The sequence below is a fragment of the Haliaeetus albicilla genome, chromosome 19, assembly GCF_947461875.1.
Source record: "Haliaeetus albicilla chromosome 19, bHalAlb1.1, whole genome shotgun sequence".
NCBI classification, from domain to species: domain Eukaryota; kingdom Metazoa; phylum Chordata; class Aves; order Accipitriformes; family Accipitridae; genus Haliaeetus; species Haliaeetus albicilla.
Genome location: NC_091501.1, coordinates 11,875,849 through 11,889,898, shown reverse-complemented (window position 1 = coordinate 11,889,898; position 14,050 = coordinate 11,875,849). Strand labels below are relative to the sequence as shown.

Here is a 14,050-nt window from a genome sequence, read left to right as displayed (position 1 = left end):
AAGTAGATGAGGAAGGGGCTCAGCAGCCTGAGAAGAAAGGTGGATGTTTAGCTCCCTCAGCACCCCCCTCTTCTGCTGCTTTCATCATGGGATGATGTCTCCCCTCCCCTAGGAGGTAGTGTCTCCTCACGTCACCAGTGGTTCTCTTACTTTTGGAAACCCACTGAAACTTGTCCTAGAGGTTTAGTGGTACCTCATTCATCAGTAGTGGTATCATGCCAGTTTTGGCACTGGTGCTGTGGAAGGATGAATGGCAGCCAGCACCGTTATCTTCCCTTGTTACCCTGCTCCAGCATCAGCCACTTGGAGAGTCTGGGGATGTAATAAAATACAAGAACCATAAACTCTGTCCCTTCTGATTCACGCCTTCTGCAGTAAGGGAGGAATTTAATAAAAGCACACTTTGTTGAAAAAAAAGCAGCTTGACTTTTAGGCAAAAGGCCAAGGTTTTATAGAACAAATTTACCATATGTACCCTGAAGTTTAGAACAGCAATGCTGAGCATCCCCCTGCTATCTCTCAGGGCTGGGGCTTGGGCTGGGAGGAGACCAGAAGCCTGATTTGCTGTGATGTGTAGAGTCCTCATTTAAGGAAAAAGTCATTTAATACTTCAGCTGCCTTATCCTCCTGTGCAACTTCATTTCTCATTCTACTCTGTAATGTTCTTTCTCCTTGGTTGATCGCTTACTTTTGTACTTCAGACATGAAATTGAAGTTCTTTGGTATTCTAGAGAGGTTTGCTCTCAGCCTCTGCTGCCTTGCCTTTCTTGTTCACCTTGGTGTGGAGCTTGTGTCTTTTCTCTCCCACTTCCCAAGTTTTGTCATCTCTGTCACTTTTGGGTGATGTGTATGCTCAATATAGACAGCAGAGGGTCTCCTGCTGCTGTGATGCTTCCTTCCAGTGGAATTCTGTATTGCTCAGCCATCTTTCTGGGAATCTGTTAGCCTATCTTTAAACCTGCTCTGATTTTAAGTTTGGGTTTGTTTTTTTTTCTGATCCCTATCAAATATAGATGATAAAAATCACAATTCTTTTTTGGCACTGTGGAGTGCTTGGAGACCCTCATAGAAATATAGTATTATTGCCAGTGCTGATAACTGACAGGCGGTGTCCAGCGTCCTGGATGCAAGATTCCTAATGCCTCAAATCTTTTTCCTATGGGAGTAAGAGAACAGTAATTTTCCCCCCATGAGAAGACAGATGCAGCAAAGGAGGTTTTTCAGTAGCCGCCTGAATGTGGGATTTATCAGTGGAGTTATAAGGAAATAAAAGGAAGTGATCTGCTCTGGCTGCAGATGGGACAGAGGATATGGGGCCAGCAAGGGAGGCAGTGAGGTGGGAGGAAGTATTCCAGGGACCTGCTGTGGGTGTTGGAGGCAGTTGCCTCTAAAATGGAGAGGAGCTCAAGGCAGCAGGATGAGGGCTTTAGGAGAAAGGAGAAATGAGATCCAAGTTGGGGGTGAGGCACAGGGGGCTTGACTGCAACAATATTTCAGAGTGACAAGAGAATGTGAAAGCTTGAATCAAAGCAGCTGAAAGATTAGCTTTAGTATCTGCTTAGATCAAAAGTAAAAGTCTGTATGGATTAAGAGATAATCTACTAGATAGATTTAATCTGCCACATGCATTACTTCCCCAAAGAAAAGCATTGGGAGGGGAAGGTTGGGTTGGCTCTATGCCCAGGATTTGAAGGCAGGTGATATATTCTCCTTTCTTCTGCAGGCCCCCTTTTCACTTCTCCCAAAGCATGCATCCTGCCCAAAAGGGGGGGGTTGTTGCTATGCGCCTCCTGCTTCTTTGCAACTCCGAAGTCACATTGAGTCTAACTAAAGGGGTTTGTCAAGCAGAAAAGAGCACCGGGAGCAAAATAACACAGCAATAACTAATAAGATAGGCATGGGGTAGATTCAGATGCTGATGGAGTTTTTGGCTGTCTGAGCACCGGGTTCTGCGGGGCAGTAATGGGCCATTTTATTAACACTTACCCCTCCTGTCCTGATTGCAATTCCCTTTCAAACTAATGCCACTCAGTAACACACTCCTCCCTAAATGGAGGTTGAGGTCTGAATGCCACCTTGCTTCAAACACTTTGCCCCTGAAATCCTTGGCAACAGCCCTCTTTCATCCCTTCCTGTTTCCTTTCTTTACAAAGACCAGGTTGACTCCTTGGAGTAAGTTCGGTTTCCACAGTAGTAGAAATACTAAAGTTGCTGGAGGACACTTGAACGTGAAGGTGGGGGGGAGTTTTCCATGTATTTTTTTTCAGTACCAGTATGGTATTTTGTCTCTTTTAACTAACACATGCAACTGTATCTTGAACAGTACATGCATAACAGTCATGCACTTTTCAGAGCCTGTACATGTGATGGAATTTGGATTAGTTGGATTGAGGGGGTTTAATAATTTTTTTCATAGTTGTCTTGCTCAGCAACAAATAAATTAATTCTGTAGACTGGTGTGTATTCCTTCTGTGTTGTGGGCCTGCATCTGTACCACCTCAGGTGAAGGTTTTTGGCTCATCTCCTAAGGTCAGTGGGATTTGGCCTGTCAAATCCTAGAGTAGGAGATCACAGGAGAAAGTACAGGGTGCCTCAGAGAAGAGCCATCATGGTTTGAAACACCTGAGCTGGCACTGGGCAACTTCCCCAGCTTGTGCTGAGAGCGGGCTGTCTGCCTGATACTGTCCTTTTATGGGTGAATGTAATCACTCTCGGTTTCATTTGGTGGGCAGTAGGGATGGATGAAGCTTCCACCAAAGATGAAGCTCTTTCCCTTCTGGATGCACCATTACTGTGGGTACTAGCTAGGGCACAGTAATTGCCAGTCATGTTCTGGTTTTGGGGATGCTTCCTTTTTAAGAGAGGTTCCAGCGAACTTTAAATGAGAAATATGTATGCAGCGCTGTGGGCTGGGAGGTGCTTTCCCTGACGCTGTCCATGCGCTATGGGAAGCATTAGTACCCTCTCACCAAGCACTTTGTAATAGCCAATGCACTGGCTGTGTTTGGTGGGGGCATAAAGGGAATTGTGGCACCATTCCTCTCCTAAACTGGGTATCCTGGAGGTTGAATGTTAAATGTGGAAGTGGTTAAGGCTGAAAGGTAAGGATAACTTGGATTCCTCAAAAACTCCTTCGCTTCTTCACAGCTAGCAAAAGAGTGAGTGTGGGAAGGGGGGGAAGAGGTTGATACCTGGTGAAGCATTGGGGATAACATGGGGCAGGAAAAGGGAGTGAGGGAAGCGTTTGACTGCCTCGTTTGACCCACTCACATTCATGGAGCAGAAGGGAGGAGAACAGTTGCTGGTTTCCAGGCCTGAGTTTGCGTAACTATTTGCTTAACACCTTCTTCTGGGAGAGAAACATGTGCCTTGTCAGCCCCTGAGAATTGCATCTGGGAGTCAGCAGGGTACTGGCTAAAAGACAATTGATACCTTGCTTTTATCTGGAGCTTCAGGAAGGCTTTGTTGAGTTCTTCTAGGAGAGGGGTCTACTCACAGGTGAGAGGGAAAATTGCATCATTGATTTGAGAGAGAGCTGCAAAGCAGAAATAGACCAATTTTTTCAGCTTTGAAGGAAGTAAAAATAGTCAGATGCCCCCAGGAGCAGTACTGGAAATAGTGTAAATCAATACAATTGCAAAACATCTAGAAAAGAGGTGAACTGTGAGGTGGGAAAATTTGCTGGGGAGAACAGTTAGGGAAGACATAGGTCCTTCAGAGGCATCTCACACTTTAACAAAACAAGGCAATGGGACAGCCCTATGACATATGAAATTTGCTGCAGACAGGTGCTAGGAAATGCACACTGAAAGGAACAACAGAAACCACTCTGAGAACTTATCAAGTGTATAACTGATGTGGTCTTACTCCACTGAGACAGAGAGAGGGTGTGGGAAGGAAATCATGAACAGATTTGTACGTAGTGTTGGTACAAAATACAAGCTGTTAGGCTGTGTTTAAAATAAAAGGATGGGGAAATGGAGAATAATTCTGAGAAGGAGAATCTCATGAGGTTCAGTTTTTCTCATCTCCCACTCCAAAAAGAATAAAGTAGAAACAGGCTGTGTGCTCTCCTGCCATATGCATAAGGAAGAATTTTCATGCCTCTAGAAAGAGGGGAGCACGGTTATGAACAAACAGAAACACTTAAAGCTGTTTAGAGAAAGAAGAACTGGGGGTCTTTCAGAATGATACAAGGTGAACAGGCTGCTTGTACTTGCTGTTTTTTCACTACCTACAATGGGGGGGGCTTTAGTGGAGTCCGTTTCTGTACTGTAATAGGGAATGTGCTGCACAGAGTGAAAATACTTGAAAAGACGGGTTTGGTACAGTTTGAAAACGGGAATCATGGATCACTGCTGATGTCAAGTTTGTTGCTAAAAGGAATTATAAAGACAGTGGAAAAAAACATGGGAGCTCTCTACTCAAAAGCAAAGAGGGATTTTGGTGAAATTTAAGGACAATACTTGAGTTTGATTTTTACAGGCACAAAATAATCCGATTGGAACTCATTGCTACAAAAGATTGCTGAAGTGGAGTGCTATCTCTCCTAATGGGTTGTATAGCCATAAAAATACTCTTTGCTGGTTTCATTAGAGGGGTGAAGATTCAGAACAATTTTCAGCTTTTGAGCTTGAAGCTAGGGAGATCCTGATAGTTGTGCGTGGGGAAGGAAGGTCTCTTCTGAGAAGGTGACTCCATAGTTACCTGTAGCTGATGCCTGGTCCCGATGTCTCTCCTAGGCTCTAGTTGAACGTGCGTGACAGTTCCTGCAGCATGGTAGCAACTGTGCACAACATGCTAGCAATTTGTCATGCCCCTGGCTGTAAGGTGTCTGCTATAAGCTTTGTGGGAAAGGAGTATGTCCATGTGGTGAACACAGAGGTACTTAACCAGTGACCACTATCCCCTGCTGCCAAAGAATGCTTTTCACCTCAGTCCCAAAGCATTTTGTTGCTGATCTAGTTATGCAAAAATTATGCAAGTTAGCCTGCTTTATTGCTCCAAATGAGGACCTAATGTTGTTTAACTGATGTGGAAACCAAATCACAAAGCTGTGAAGTAACATGGAAGAAGTGCAACAAACTGCTGGTATGCTAGAGGACAGGATGATCTTTGTGAGTCCTGAACTCTGCTCATTAGCATGTGTTGCCTTTCATTTTTAGCAAGTAATTTATATTAAAAATATGTTGGCAGTTGATAACTGGCTGTGGCTTTCTCGTCAGCAGTACCTGCAGAGAGGTGTAGGGCTTGTGGCAGTCTGGTGTCGCAAAGAAGCTGCAGTTCTCCATCTTTCTGTGCTGTGCCTTAAAATACCGTAGGAACATTGTGCTGTGAGTCACGGAATAGACCTACCATGTCAGAGTACATAAAGCTCTCAATGGGACCAAGACAAGCATATCTCAGCCAGCACTATTTTGCCTTACAAAGGAATCCAGTCCACCGAGATTCACATTCTTCCCTGAGGGCCTGGATACCGGCTCTTGCCAAAAAATCTCTGGCTCTGGATTCTTCATCTTAAGAAAGGTGCTTGCCTTCTAGGATCTCTCAGCGGGTGGAGGCCAGCCGGGCACAGCTTCAGGCAATTGGTGAGAGAGTCACACTTGCCCAAGCGAAGATTGAGAAGATAAAGGGCAGCAAGAAGGCTATTAAGGTAGTGACTTCAGTGAAGGCTGCATGGCCTCCCTTCTTCCTTCCACCTTCTCTCTTTACTCCTGATGTACTCTGGAGTGCTTGGCGGCTGCGGCTGCTGCCTGCTCACCTCTCCATGCTTTGCTGCTGAGTAGGGTTGTGATGAGAATCCCATTCCTGACTCAACCAACTGATGATTTTTAGACACATGAGCCACAGAGCGCCAGACCTTATGAGGCCTATATAGGTTGCTTCCTGAGAAAGAGAAAAGGCATGTGCTGAGCTAAGCCCAACACCCTTGCATTTCAGGCTCATAGACACTTTGGCTGTTTGAATGAAAGCTGCTGTTAGAGAGCCTTCCCTTCAGTGCATCTTAATCCCAAAGAGCCATGTAAAACTGGTGAAAATCCTTCTTTCCCCATTCCTGCTCCATTTTATACAGTATTTCCAACTCCCTTCCTGCCAGTGGAAGCCTTTTTGCCAATGATCTCCTAGTACTTATATAGATAGAGAAGCTCTGGCACTTCCAGTTGCAGAAGTGACAGCCCATGTGTGTTTGGCTCTGTGCAGATAGCCCTTAGGAGCCTGTTGACTCCGAGGCTGTCCATTCCCACTGGCAGCACAGATTGTGTGCTTACTCCACATGTTTCTGTATTGTAGGATTGCCTAGTTGGGATTTTTCAGTCCCTCCTTGTTTCTCCACAGGTATTTTCCAGTGCCAAGTATCCAGCCCCTGAACGGCTGCAGGAGTACAGTTCAATTTTTGCTGGTGCAGAAGACCCAGCTAAACAGAAGTGGCCAAGACACAAGATTCAGAGCAAACACCGAATGCTGGATGAGAAGGCTCTGCAGGTAAGGAGGAGGAGAACAGACCTTGAGATTAACAGCCTCCCAGCTTCTCTTTGCTTGTTTGTCTCTGATGAAGGAGACCAGGGCTTTAAGATACAGGTGGGAGCAGAACATCTTTTCAGCTTGGCCTGTTGGTAGGGGTCTGTGAGGTCAGGCTGGGAAGCTTTCTGAGCTGCCACTTTGAGAGGGCCATGTCAGTACAAGCCCTTGGCTGGGTGGTTGAGTGCTCTGGGTGGCTGTCAGCTGCCAACTCTCCGGAGCAGTTCCTTTTTCTGAAACACCACCGTTTCCTGCAGCAGTGCTGGTGGATGCTGCTGGCTGGGCTTAAGCCTTTGGCTGTGCATAGCGAGATCAGGGTCATAATTGTTTGAAAAATAGTTTCTGAACGCTCCAATATAAGCAATGGTGAGAAGGGAAAGGTAAAGGTGCTTGTGAATGTGTCAGGAGAAAAAGGAGTCATTAGAGTATTTTTCTGTCCCAGGGAAGCATTGCACATGGGTATTGTCCCTCCCTGGTTCCCAGCTAAGTTTTACATCTTAGTGGGGAAGATGATTTTGCTTCTTTACATCTTTTGTTTGTGCTTTGCTTCTCCTTTGCCTTGTGTTCAGCTATTGTAGGTTGCAAGCCCTTCAGAGGGGCTGAATCTCTCAGTACCCAGCACAGCTGGGGCTTCCAGGTGTGCCCATAGCACAGATGCCTGCAGCTGGTGGTGTTGAAGGAGGTCCTGAAGTATTGAGTTCCCTTTTAGCCTGTGGACTGAGTGGCTGAGAGGGGCTTCTTAAGGAGGTCTGAGAAGTGGTGGGTTTGGCAGGAAATGCTACCAAAGGATTTTCCAGCTATTTGGGTCAACACTCCTGGGTTGGAAGGAGGGGAGTAAGAGTTGCTGTGCCTGAAGTCTGAAAGTTGCTGTGTATGTACTGTGCAAGGAGTAGTAAATGTGCTCATCCTGGCAGGTTAGGGATCAGCCTGACAAGTTCCCTGCTCGTGAACCCTAAAGAGACTTCCTCATCCTTGTGTGCCTTGGCCCAAAAATAAAGCTACCACTGAATAATTCATCATGCTAAACTTTACTGAGTTTTAATGGAGTTGAGACCTCACACAGTGAAGGAAGCAGGGTTGCTGGCTGAATGGAGCTGGGAAACTCGAGCATGGTTTCTGCTTCCTTCAAGCCCTGGCAGCAGCGTGGGGCAGAGCTGCCAGCCTGCCGCAGGAGGCTGATTATGGTTGTGCTATTTGGCTGGTGACCCCATCCCATCAGAGCATGTGGGGCAAGCAGAGGTAGGCAGTGAGTAGGCAGGGGAGATTCTCTCCCACCCTGAAGGGCTGGTGCCAATGTACAGCCCCTTGCACAGGGAGGGGATTGAGAAGAGCTTCAGCTGGTAAAAAGCAGTGTCCCGCAAAGAGCAAACGGTGTGCCCATCGACTGGCCCACTGGCTCCAGTAGGTTCTGCATGCCCTTCCCCACAGCGCCTGCCATCTGCCTGTGATGCTACCTCTTCCCTGTCCCAGGCAGTCTCAGTACCATTGCCATGTTCTGCCCTTCGTGACCAAGGCTGCCATTTCCACAGGGACTTTGTTGCAGGCCCTGGGGGGTGTTTGTATTTGTTCCTCCCCTCCTGTGACCCATCTTTCAATCCTCCTTTGGGGTTGTTGATCTTTCTCTGGCTTTGCTGACCCTGCCCCATGCAGCAGTCTTGTTACTCTTGCCAAGCTCACACACACTAGCTCCTGCAGCTCTTCTGTGGGGCGCTGCTGTCCTGACAAGCGGCTGTCAGCCGATGAACGATGGAGGGGACTGTGCCAGGAGCAGCTGGTGTGTTGAGTGGGGCTTGGTGCGGCCGAGCTCTGACCATGTTCCAGGGGGACAGGCCCTTCTCGACCATAGCTGAGCACGGAGCCTGATGTGCCTTGCAGTAATGAAATGTGACAGAGGGAAGTCTAATGTTTGCATTTATGCCCTCCTCAATTATTCAGGGCTTTCAGCAGAGGCTCGCTGCCTGTTTTCAGTTCTAATGAGGGCCTCTTTGCTGGGAGCAGTTGCAGTGGCCTTTGCTAACTTCGCTCACGCACGCACGCACATGCCCCACCAAGAAAGCAAGCTCTGCTTGTGTCAGTTTGAGGGTAGGTGGTGGCAGCCTGTGCTCAGCATTTACGGTTTGTGCTCTGGGGGAAAAGCAGCTGAGCTGGAAACGTGTGTGGTTCTGCAGTTTATTTAAAAATGCTTTCCTCCTGGGAAATTCTCCTTTCCCCCTCCACACCCTAAGCAAGTGAAAACTCAGCTGTTGAGAGGGCACTGTTTAGATTGGTAAGGTAAGCACTGATGGATAGGAGTGCCAGAAACAAGGTCCTTGTGGTAAGCCTGGAAAGCCACTTGCTTTGCGCGTTGCTGTGGTGGCAGCTAGGCAGGGTTCAACAGTGAGTTGCCTGCAGCCCTGTGGGGCTTCTCAGGCGCTGGGCACTGCCTTTGCAGTGGGAGCTGTGTCTGGGTGCTGCAAATGCCTCTCAGGAGGTTGGAAATCAAGGTGGGAGACATGGTCTGCCTGGGGTTGGGAAGATGTCCAAGGAAAAGTTACAGTCCACTGCTGGAGTAACCTTGCTAGGCTTCAAAAATATCGGTAACTTGGCATGTCCTTGTGAATTCTGCCTCTCTTGGAAGTCCATCATGGTCATGGGGAGGGTAAACCAGGTTTTTGGCACTTGCTCATCTTCAAGTGCTTTTCGACCTGGCCTCAGCACTCCATTGGCATGGGCGGAATGGGGTTTCTGGTGTATCACACCAATTCCCGTCGTAATAGTGTGTGCTTAGTTCAACTTAAGAACCAGGGTGACTTTATATATTTTTAACTGTAGGCTCTTAGGAAGAAAAATGCCTGGAAATGCAGTGTCCTTGGGGTGTGATCCTGCCAGGTGCCAAACCCCAGGTTGGGGTGTTTGAATATTCAGGTGCCCCCCATGACTTCAGTATGTCAAGGTTGCTAAACTTTTGGCTTAAGGCCTTAATGTCTATATAAGAAAACTAATTTTTAAATGGCATGTTAACTTGTGGAATTCATAGTTGTAGGATATTATTGATGGTATGTAGCTGTTCTAAATTTCAAAACAGTTCTAGGTACTTGGATAAGACTAGCACTTCGGTAGCATTTAAATTAAAAGGATTATGTAGAGGCTCACGTTTCAGAGTAATACTCATGCTTAGTGCTTTTATAACTGCCTTAGATGTGACTTATAAGTAAATGTAGGTAATGGTTGGCTTCTCACTACGCCCTTAAAGTGACGCACAGTCTTCCAGTGCTAATTGAAATCTACAAAGAATTAAAAAAAAAAAATGACTTGAGGGCTAAGTGTATATGAACAGTTCTAGCAAAAACGTCAGTACTTCCTCATGCTTAAAAAATTAAACATTGGGAAATGAATATTAATGATCAAAAGAACCTTTATTTTTGAATCTCTGCTTCTACAGTCTCTAAATAACAATTTATATATTTTTGCCTACTTGCTTCTGTAAAAATTCAAGATATTTATTTCAGTGTATTTTTCACAAGTTGGAACGTGTTATTTGGGGGGGGGGGGACACCTAAATAAAAACCTTCTAGGTCTTTTCTCGTAGCATTTTTATAGATTCAGAGCATCACACAAACTCTTAGTGGATTAACTGAGCTGTGACTAAGCCATTTCCCAGGATTTCTGGCTACTGAATTCAAGACTGAAATTTCAATCAGCAGGAACTGCTTATGTTGCTGAGATGTGGTCTTAAAACTGAACCAACAGTGGTCTCCATTTCCCCCATACAAGTACAAGGAGGGAAGAAGGACTCAGAGAATGGGATAGGGCAGGGATGCTGGAAGTAGTGAGGCAGTAGGAAGCTGTGGACAGAATTTGAAGTGGTCATCTTCTGGTGGCATAAGAAAACCACAAGTGTGGCCACTTATTTAACCTGACAAATTTCGGGCTAGTGTTCTGGTTTCTTCTGGTATGAACACTTACCACCTCTTAACTGCCAGGCTGCTGCTTGTCCTAGTTTGTGAAAAAGAACAGGAGTTGTGAAGGGGCTGAGGAAAGGTGTGGGAAGGTGTCTGGGGTGGAGGTTTGTGCATCCTGGGCTGCCTCTGGATTCAGGAACTGATGCCTTTCCTCCCTTTACAGCAAAGTGTGCTGTGGGCACTGAGCTTCATCCCCCAGAGCACGTGGCAGCGGGCGCTGTCATGCTAGCTGAAACACTGGTCTGATCTGGGATGGCAATTCCTGCGCTCTATAAAAGTCAAGCAGTTCAGATGTAATAAGTCCTTTTCTAAAGGGAGCTCTATATATTATGCATGAAGTTTTAGAACCGAGAGAGAGGAGATTTCAGTTCATTAGAGTTGAAAACTCCTGCAAATCCCTCAGGCTTTGCAAAACCATCTGGCACACGTTCCACCCTGCGCACTCCTTCTGCCTGATCTCTTGCCTAGTGTGCAGGCACTCTGTTTTTCCTAACTACTTTTTCCTTCGCCTTCCCTGTGTACCCCACTGGTGGGATTGCATCTCTTAAAACATCAACTGAAGGCAGCAGAGGCGAGGTAATAGAGATGTTTGGGGGACTCTTCCTGCATGAAAATGTCTAGTAGTTGGAGACACTGTAACAAATGCCTTTTAGACTGTGGTGCTTGATCCCTGCCTCTGGGTATAGAGCCTGAGTGGTTGTTTTATTTTGGTGGATCCTTGCCACAGCAACACCTGTTCAAAACGACACATCCATGGCACCAAAACCACATGCCATGAGTCTGAACTGCTGAGATTTGTCATGAGCGTGGGGCTGCAATGTTGTCCGTGTACTTCCTTGCTCAAAGGGAAGTGGAGAGGGAGCAGTAGGGTTCCCAGCCCATGCAGTGGATCCAGCAGTGTGTGTTGTGGTGGCTGGGGAGAGCTGTCTCAGCAGCTGTGGCTTTAGTGTCTTACCACCTGTTATCTGTCTTGCAGGAGAAGCTCAAGTACTTCCCTGTGTGCGTGAGGACTAAAATTCACCAGCAGGATGATGCAGAAGAAGGCCTTGGCAGCCTCCCCAGGAACATCAGCTCCCTCAGCTCCCTGCTGCTCTTCAACACCACCGAGAACCTGTGAGAGCTGGAGCAGTGCTGTGCTGCTCATCTGCTGCTGCTTGTCCTCAGAGGAGCTATCCCTTCCCCAGGGCAGCAGTAACTGCTTGCTTTCCTGGGGGTCTTACACACCAGGCTCCTGGTAGGATAGGGCTTGGTACCTCTCTGCTGACTTCTAGCTAGCAACCCTTTCTTCCCCTTGGGTGGAAGGAGTTGTTTTGTCTGCACCTGATCGTCCACTCACCTGCTTTCAACCCATCTTTGCACTTCCCTTCCCCAACTTAGTTTTTCCTGTCATACCCCTGTAATAATTTCTCTCTGGTCTTGAGAGCTGCTGTCACTCCTGCCCTTCTCTGCCCCATGTTCCTGCCTAGGTTCTGCTTCTTCTCCTGATGGTTCCTCACAGCAACACTTTACTACTGTTGCTGCTTTAATGTCTCCACTGCCTCTCACTGCAGTTCCCTTTCCAGCTGGGCTTTGCCTCATGCCTCTTCCTTCTTCCCATACTGAAGAGCTTCTTTAAGCCCTTCTTGAGCTTTCAGCTGTTGGATCTCTTCTTTCTTCCCCTGAGCCACGGTTATTTTCCCTCTTTATCTTTCCTCCTGCCCCTTGAGTGACAAGTCACCAGGAGAGACTTGTATCCTGCTGCAGGTTGTAGGATGGTCTCAGGCCAGGTGGTGGGAGGGAACGAGCTTGGTAATGATGGCAGTGCAGTGGGGCTTTGCTTTAGGATGAATGTGGAGGCTGCACTGGAAGGGTGGGGAGCTTATTGCCTCCTGGTTGTGGAGGGGAAAGACAGGAAAATAGGGCTAGAAGAAGGAAACTGAAAGGCCCAACATGTTCCACCTGTGTGAATGAGTTGGGAGGTCTCCACCTCCAATGCCTTCTTGGGTGTGCTGTTTCTTCTGACCTTGGCTCTCAAGATGGCATCACTGAAATACCTGTCCTCTACCCTTAGGTACAAGAAATATGTTTTCCTGGATCCTTTGGCTGGAGCAGTGACCAAGACCCATGTGGCTCTGGAAACAGAGACAGAAGAAAAGCTCTTTGATGCTCCTCTCTCCATCACTGAAAGAGGACAGCTGGACCGACAGGTGAGATACAGCTGTGGGATGCAGCTGCTTCCCCTTCAGGGGATTGTGCTCAGCATTCTGAGAGGAGAGGGATTCTGTATAGAGTAGAGGGCAGAGCCCTCATGGGGCTGCAGGGTGTCTCACTTATCAGAAGGACCTTGCCTATTTTTGAGCTTGAAGTCCTGGTTTGGGCTTGATGGATGACACAAAACCCTCAAACTTGGCAGGTGTTTCTCTCTGCTCAAGCCATTGCTGGGTGGTGTGAGAAGAGCAATGTAATATCGATTCACCTTACTGCTAGGCCTCAGGGCTCTAGAGGGTTTTGGAGGTTCCATCACTTGACAATCCCCCTTGTGCTAACTCCTGAGCCTTGTGAGGAATGTGAAGGTGAGGTGCCATGGCTGGAAGGTACATGGGAGGAGGCCTGTGCCCCGTCATTCCTGCTGGGAAGGGGTGTCTGCTGGTGCAAACAGAAGGACCAGCCAGCATGAGGAAAGGGTTTGTGCTTTATGTGGGTGTGGGGCAGGCAGTGCACCAACCCAGCTGCCCCAGCATGTAACTCACCTTATCCCCAGCACCTCATAGTGGCCATACCTGGAGCTTTGCTGGCATGTGGTTGAATGTGTGTTTTGGGGCTGGAGAAAGAAGCCTGGGAGCCATTTGCTCATCATGTTGTACCAGAGGAGATAGCAGCGTGTGTAGCAAACAAAGCCCTTTATTCACAGTGCACCTGTGGTACTGTTTTGCCTGTGTGTTAAGTACAAAACCAAACCTCTAACTATTTGTGCTCTCCTGCATTTTAAATCTCAGAAGTGGTTCAGGCACCATTCTCTTCTGGAGGAGAAGGGACTGCCCTATGTAGGCTGCAAAAGGCTACCCTCAGGGGAGGGTAGTGTCCACTTGCAAGAAACTAGGAAGAGTCCTGCACCTCTTCCTCCTCCTGCAGCCTGCCTTTTCCAAGCCTTGACTGCAGGGGTTAGCCTCCAAGCATGGGGAGCTGCTACAGGACAAGAGCACAGATTTGCAGGGGTAGCTGATGGGCGGCCACTGTACTGAGGCACACAAGTCCAGCTCTGACTGTCACCCAGGATGTTCCCTACAGTTCCCCTGCTTGCTGCAAGGGAAAGCAAGTGCGTAGTCACTGCCTTATCTTTTTGTTTTGGGTTTCCTTTAGGTAGCTGAAAATTACTTCTATGTGCCAGATCTGGGCCAGGTCCCTGAGATTGATGTGCCGTCCTACCTGCCAGACCTGCCTGGCATTGCTGCAGATCTCATGTACAGCGCTGATCTGGGCCCCGGCATCGCACCATCTGCCCCTAGCAGTGCTATTCCAGAGCTGCCCACTTTCAACACTGAATCGGCGGAGCCTTTGCAACCAGGTATTTCCAATGCCTGCTCCCAGGACCCTGTGAAGGAGGAAGGTAG

At 47.6% G+C, this 14,050-nt stretch overlaps 1 protein-coding gene across 7 annotated transcripts in view; it reads left to right on the top strand.

Annotated features, from left to right (window-relative positions):
- WASHC1 (WASH complex subunit 1) overlaps nucleotides 1-14,050 on the top strand; it is a 46,126-nt gene that overhangs the window by 28,780 nt on the left and 3,296 nt on the right. For all 7 annotated transcript variants that reach the window (XM_069807645.1, XM_069807647.1, XM_069807646.1 and 4 more), the window contains exons 3-7: nucleotides 5,542-5,653; nucleotides 6,337-6,483; nucleotides 11,437-11,573; nucleotides 12,511-12,646; nucleotides 13,800-14,004. In XM_069807645.1, the coding sequence (XP_069663746.1) occupies nucleotides 5,542-5,653; nucleotides 6,337-6,483; nucleotides 11,437-11,573; nucleotides 12,511-12,646; nucleotides 13,800-14,004 (737 nt within the window). The remainder of the gene's footprint in view (nucleotides 1-5,541; nucleotides 5,654-6,336; nucleotides 6,484-11,436; nucleotides 11,574-12,510; nucleotides 12,647-13,799; nucleotides 14,005-14,050) is intronic.